At 42.9% G+C, this 6,557-nt stretch overlaps 1 protein-coding gene across 1 annotated transcript; it reads left to right on the top strand.

The window, feature by feature from the left end:
• Nucleotides 1–1,749: 1,749 nt before the first annotated feature.
• ero1a (endoplasmic reticulum oxidoreductase 1 alpha) lies at nucleotides 1,750–6,553 on the top strand. Its single transcript, XM_057025283.1, has 15 exons — nucleotides 1,750–2,078; nucleotides 3,233–3,352; nucleotides 3,424–3,507; nucleotides 3,581–3,622; nucleotides 3,703–3,779; nucleotides 3,858–3,931; nucleotides 4,003–4,123; nucleotides 4,203–4,264; nucleotides 4,348–4,374; nucleotides 4,457–4,549; nucleotides 4,898–5,144; nucleotides 5,227–5,296; nucleotides 5,375–5,461; nucleotides 5,820–5,956; nucleotides 6,154–6,553. Exons 1-15 carry the CDS (start codon nucleotides 1,968–1,970, stop codon nucleotides 6,212–6,214), a joined length of 1,413 nt encoding a protein of 470 aa, XP_056881263.1. The 5' UTR covers nucleotides 1,750–1,967; the 3' UTR covers nucleotides 6,215–6,553.
• The last annotated feature ends 4 nt before the right edge of the window (nucleotides 6,554–6,557 follow it).

The following is a 6,557-nucleotide window of genomic DNA, read 5'->3' as shown; positions in this document are numbered from 1 at the left end:
AAAACCTTCTAGGGCACCGGGAAACTGTTAAATATTTACTTTTTGACCTTTAATTCTATTTCAAAATACTGGGTAACTATAAGTATTTCAATATTTCTGACGTGTTGGTGAGCTGCTTAGTGTCGTAAATTAACGTGAAACCTCAAAAGATATTGAGAACGTCATGTTAGTCAATATAGAAAGACACCAGAATAAATGTTTGGAGGAAAAATATGGAGGAATTTCCTCTTTGGATAAACGTTTTCAAAACTTTATATGATTTAATTTTTGCCTTTTTTGCAGGGTTTTCCCTACAACCACTTTTATTTTGAAGACACGAGCAGGGATTTTCCGGATACGTCTGAAACGCATTGACGCCGGGAGGCTCGCGCTCTTCGTTTCCACATGCTAATCATTAACAGCGAGGCATTACGTCAGGGGCTTGGCAGCGCGAGGAAGCACCAAAATAGAGGGAGAGGAGGGTGCGAGGGAAGACGAAATTGGACGAAAATGTCAAAAATAAAACGTGTAATAGAAACGTGTCCGGTTATGAGTGAATCTACAATTAAAGTCAAAAACAGAGCAGAGGGATTTTATTCTTCCTGAATTCTTTCCAATGTTTAGTCATAACACTCAAAATCTCAGTGATGGAATGTGTCATAAACACAAGTGTTTAATGGGACATTCTGATAATATCTATCTATCTATCTATCTATCTATCTATCTATCTATCTATCTATCTATCTATCTATCTATCTATCTATCGGGAGTACGCATACATTTTTACTTTAATACATTTAATTAAAACTACAGTATGCAAAATTGACACCTGTTGCCTTGTACTTTTAATACCTTAATATTTATTCTTTTACGGTCTTTTACAGTAAGAATGACTATTTCCTAACTTTGTGCTCTTTAAATCCACATTTTCACAGTTTAAAAGTAGCCAATATATTTGTTCTGGCAGAGCTGGTGGTAAATTCCTTCCTGCAGGGGTCACCACAGACCAGGAAATGTTCTGTCAAACAAACGCAAGATAAAACATAAAAATAAAATGTTTTTAAAATACAGGCTACCTGAATTCAGTGCTATTTACCCTCGCCATAAGCCTAAAGGAATAAACTCTGAGGATAAACCAAACGACAAACGTAAAAACACGTTATTCCAACTTATTATTTATCTACTATCAAATATATGTTGTACTGATACAGGTGGTTCAAACAGAATCAAATCTTGAATTCTGCCTCTCGCTCACAAATGTCTGATTGTTAAAATCTGATTTAGATGACAAAGGGTTTTCTGTTATACGTTCATTTGTCGTCACCTAGTGGCAGAAAATAAAGGCACAAAAATGCCTTTTAGGTGCCTTTTCTATTGTAAATATTCCAAAAGATTCTGGATACTAAATACAAACTGAAATAATTACAATTGTATGAACACCCTGTCCCCAAGGGAGATAAATGCAATCCTTGGACGTTGTTTAACACACATGTTCACACACGATTCAATTTCCCTACGGGGATGAATAAAGTACATGTTGAATCTTGAACGTTAAAATTTTTATTTGCAAAAACATTTGGCAAAATAACAAACTGCTGTTTCCACATCCGGAACTGATCTTCCCCCAGATCTCTGTGGTCAGCATGGCCTCCATAATCTGTACATCAATACTCTGTTGGATTAAACCAACTGATTCCGTCCTGTAACATTTACGATCGCGTCTCCAGAGCTCACGGGCGTCATTAAGCGCGTCCACGAATTAAACATGTGATGAAATAACAGAGCGCTTGCTCATCGTCAGCATGAATATGACCGATCAGCATCTGCCCGGACGGGCGAGTGATCGACCTGTCACGTCGAGCACGTAGTCGACAGGAAGACGCAATCATCCGGGAGGAAAACGTCACATTCACCGCCTCCACCTGGGCCCGTCCAGGCCGTTCAGTCATGTTCACAGGTCATCGGTATCGTGGTTCGAAGTGGTCGTGATGAAGCAGGTGGTCCTCCTCATCTTCTTCTTCTACTTTTTCAACGTCTCCATCTTCTTCTTCGCCTTCCTCCAGGTGATCGGATTAGCCGACGGCAGGTGCTTCTGCCAGGTAAGCGACCGTTTCCCGTCATCTGGAGCGGACATTTAACTCTTTTCAAACCTGTTTATCCTCTCTGAAATGCCGTCAAGTTTAGCGGAAGTAAATTACAGCGCATAAAGCGACACGAACAGGAGAAGCTAAAGCTAGCTAGCATAGCACAACAACCAGCGAGTCCCCTAGAATGGGATTTATTGCTGTTACCGGGGATTTAAAGGCACTAAAATGACGTTGGCGTTTGTCAAGAATTCCCTGATTAATTACAAAAGTGCTTCAGTGTTTTATCTTGATATGGGAACCCTTTTGGGACAATGTCAAAAGGGATCCCCGAGTCACTGTAATAAATAGCCACAAAACATCATGTAACTTCCTGTTTGATTGGAACTTTTTAAATTGCATTACGACGATATCAAACTCAGTTTAGTTAGCCTCTCAAGGTTTACATGACTGATCTAGTCAAGTGTTTAATTTGCTTTGTCAATAATATCTTATCAAAATAAGTTATCTGTTGCAGTATTGACTCCGATCAATATTTTGGCATTCAGCTATGATAAATTATAACTGACTGAGAGTGTTTACTACAAAATATATGTATTGCTTCATTATTGGATGTCCCTCTGAATAAAAGATATAAAGTGTTTTGTTTTTTTAAATTTAACCCTAAAACTGCAGCAGCATTTATTTATACACGGGCTTATTCTGCAAACTTTCTCTCTGTGGTCAACTTTGTGGTGGCTCTGTAACATTTTTAGGAAATACATTTTAGACCGCAAAAGTCAAACTATATAAAGGGATTAAACACCAATTTTGGTTTACAAAATGCTACAGAATTAGCAGTTTCCAAATTGACCCTTTCATTAACGCCAGCATGAACTCAACCTCGCCGCCATAAGCTGAACGCATCCGCCAGCTGTGGGCACGTCGCTCACATCTGGGAGATGATCAGGCCCAGATGTCAAAAATGACTGCTCAAAGGATGAACAGGGTGTTGTAATATGTCCAAAAGGAAATGATCATTTACTATATTAAATTCTCATCACCACAATATGTGTAATCTTATCTAGTAACTGCACCGTAATTAGACTGTTTGTGTAGTAGCAAACATCTGTGTGTTGATTTACATGTGCATAGATGGGTGTTAGCTCTCTGTTTTGACTGTCATGAAGGTCACAGGTGATCTGGACGACTGTGCGTGTGACGTGGAGACCATAGATGACTTTAACAACAACAGGCTTTTCCCCAAACTTCAAAGGCTTCTGGAGTCCGACTACTTCAGGTTCTACAAGGTACCATGACTGACCGTAATGTAAATGAAAACACAACAGCATTTTATTCCATGAAATTCTGGCGTCCGCAGGTCAACCTGAACAAACCTTGTCCGTTCTGGACCACCACTAGTCACTGCGGTCTGAGGGATTGTGCTGTGAAGCCCTGCTCTCCGGTGAGTTCCTCCTCTCCTGTTCTAAATAAACCAGATTTGTTCACACCCTACCAGAACCAACATCTGTTCACAGAACGAGGTACCGGAGGGTGTGCGTGCGTCCTCCCACAACAAGGTGAGTTCTCCAAACTGGCAAATAATCAGGGATAGTTCAGAGGAGGGAATTGAAAGTGGTGTGTGTGTGCATGTGTTCAGTATTCTGCAGCAGCAAACGAGCATCAGACTGACTGCGAGCAGGAGAATCGCCTCGGAGCTGTAAACGTCTCTTTAAGGTGAGCCTCGTCACCTTGAAGAGCGCAGACGGAAAAAAGATTCAGCTCCTCTGTGATAATGAAAACCTTCCGCTTTAGTAACGAGACCAGAGAGGCTCTGCTGAGCTGGAACAGACACGACGACGAGGCCGAACGCTTCTGTGTGGTGGATGGTAACAGTCGCAGCAACAGTCCTGTCAGGGAAACGCCCACGCCTCTGAAGCTTGTGTTTTTTCTCGCGTAGACGAAGAGTCTCCTGACTCTCAGTATGTTGACCTGCTGCTGAACCCGGAGCGTTTCACAGGCTACAGAGGAGCGGAGGCGTGGCAGATCTGGAACAGCATCTACGAGGAGAACTGCTTCAAGTAAAAACTCCTGTTTCACGCCTCTCTTTTGGTTTGATAATGTGCATCTGTTACATTGTGACTCGACTGTTCCTTACAGGCCGTTCACCATCAAGCGTCCACTCATCCCTAACGTGTTGCACAGCAGCGCAGGAAATGACGGTAGGACTGTTGTCACCTGTGGCCTCGATTCACTCGTTTAGAGTTTGTTTTCTAAACGAAAGATCTGTTCGGTTTTATCACAGCAAAGATCTTCCACAGCTGGCTGGAAGGTAAGCGGACGACTTTCCTGTTGGATAAGGTCAGAACGAAGTGGCGTTTTCAGAGCTTCCTGTCTCTCTCTCTGTCTCTCAGGTCAGTGTGTGGAGATAAGGGCTTTCTATCGCCTCATTTCTGGCCTCCACGCCAGCATCAACATTCACCTGAGTGCCAGATACCTGCTGGATGGTGAGACACGCCCCCACACACATGATCTGACTCTCCTGCACTGTTTCTAGAGATGCACCCATCCACATTTTTTCCCTTTCAATCCGATCCCCATGCATTTGGATATCTGCCGATAGTATTCCAGTACAACAACGGTCTTCTATTCAGGAATTCCTTTCATCCAGCTAGCAGTCTCTCTTTAAAGCACAGACATCACTCATGAGGGTGAATTACTTTGTTATTGGAACCCGTTACCAATACTAGATCAGATCATCCACATCCTGAGCTGGAGTTGCTGGAATTAGGCTCAAAGTATGTATTTAATTCTCTTCCATCTCTGGTCATCTTTTCCTTTGTTGTCGTTTTCAGACAGCTGGTACCAGAAGAAATGGGGTCACAACGTAACAGAGTTCCAAAAGCGCTTTGATGCGGACCTGACAGCAGGCGAAGGGCCGAAGAGGCTCCGAAACCTCTACTTCCTGTACCTCATAGAGCTGCGAGCCCTGGCGAAGGCGCTGCCGTTCTTCCAGCGTTCTTCCTTCCAACTGTACACTGGCAAAGTGGAAGAAGACCAGAAGCACAAAGGGATGATGCTGGACATCCTGCAGCTGGCCAGGTCTGAGCCTGCGCCAGTCTAACCGGGCCGCGTCTGCTCATTTAACCATTTTATTTTACCAGCCTCTTCCTCCCCCTTCCAGATCCTTTCCGCTGCACTTCGATGAGACGTCCCTGTTTGCCGGAGATGAAAAAGAAGCAGCCAAACTGAAGGTGGGAGAACACTGTTATGCAGATTATAAGAGTGCCGTTACTGGACTGTGTAGAGAAACCTGTGTGTTCTGGTATCAGGAGGATGTCAGACTGGCGTTCCTGAACATTTCCCGGATCATGGACTGCGTGGGCTGCTTCAAGTGCCGCCTGTGGGGGAAACTGCAGGCAAGGACGTGTTACTACACACACAGTTCACTTAAGACTCACCTGATGAGTGGAAACTGCTTTGGCGCTCTGCGCTGTAAAAAGTACCATTTCCAAAGTTTCACTTGTGAAAAATTATCTGATATTGACTGTATGAAATATCGAAAGTCATTTTACAGCCATAAAAGAACTTAAGAAGCAGAAGCAAGTACATTCTTACAGTATATGTATAATGTAATGTTGTTATGATTTAAAACGCTTCACTCTGATTGGTCGTATCCGTGGGAGACGATTGCGCTGTTGATCTGAGCTGCTGGGAAGCTGTTGTTTTGATTATGTTGTGATTTACCGCCTTGCTCTGATCTCTCTCTCTGGATAGACTCAGGGATTAGGAACGTCGCTGAAGATTTTGTTTTCAGGGCGACAGATCGAAGCTCTGCCCACGTCCGACATCCAGGGACCAGCATTTCAGCTGAGTCGGCAGGAGATCGTCTCTCTGTTCAACGCCTTTGGGAGGTGATGGAGACCATAAGGGCCACAGAAATATTTTTATAATCTCTGAAATACAAACCCTCTAGAGCTGAACAGTGATCTTGTCTCTGGAACTAAAGCTTAGTGAGAACATAATAGCCTGAAAAATCACAAGTGCTGACACTGTTTCCATAGAAACACTGGCGCTCATGAGAAAATGTTGTTTCCTTGGATCTCCACAGGATTTCCACCAGCATCAGAGAGCTGCAGAACTTCAGAGAGCTGCTTGCAGAGGAACAGTGAAGATGAGGATGAAGATTTAATGTGAAGACAGATCATCGCCTGCCTGCTGCCTGTAATCAAAGTGTCTTTGACAATATTTTTGTGTTGTGATCGCAGCTGTTCAGAGAGGGAAACGTGCTTCGTTCTTTTTGCTTTTAAAAATACAAACGTGAAAGTGTTTTGTTCGTTAGAGTTTTCTCGTGTAAACTCTTCAGTGCAGCACTTTTACTAAAACTGTAGTTATTCCAACGGCGCCCTGCAGGGGGAGTCCGACATCAAGAAAATCCGAATTTTTTAAATCCCTCATAAAAACAAGAAACCTGAAGGATATAAATCTTAATAAATAAGGAAATAAATCGATATG

The sequence above is a fragment of the Takifugu flavidus genome, chromosome 2 (genome assembly GCF_003711565.1).
Source record: "Takifugu flavidus isolate HTHZ2018 chromosome 2, ASM371156v2, whole genome shotgun sequence".
Lineage (NCBI taxonomy): Eukaryota > Metazoa > Chordata > Actinopteri > Tetraodontiformes > Tetraodontidae > Takifugu > Takifugu flavidus.
This window is presented reverse-complemented; position numbering and strand designations above follow the sequence as displayed.

What these genes read in the sequence shown, in the direction of transcription:
- ero1a (XM_057025283.1), top strand. Translation starts at nt 1,968, where the DNA reads ATGAAGCAGGTGGTCCTCCTCATCTTCTTCTTCTACTTTTTCAACGTC. An exon ending in TACGAGGAGAACTGCTTCAA is followed by an intron (nt 4,124 to 4,202) that starts GTAAAAACTCCT and finishes TGTTCCTTACAG; the next exon opens with GCCGTTCACCATCAAGCGTC. An exon ending in GCCTGTGGGGGAAACTGCAG is followed by an intron (nt 5,462 to 5,819) that starts GCAAGGACGTGT and finishes CTCTCTGGATAG; the next exon opens with ACTCAGGGATTAGGAACGTC.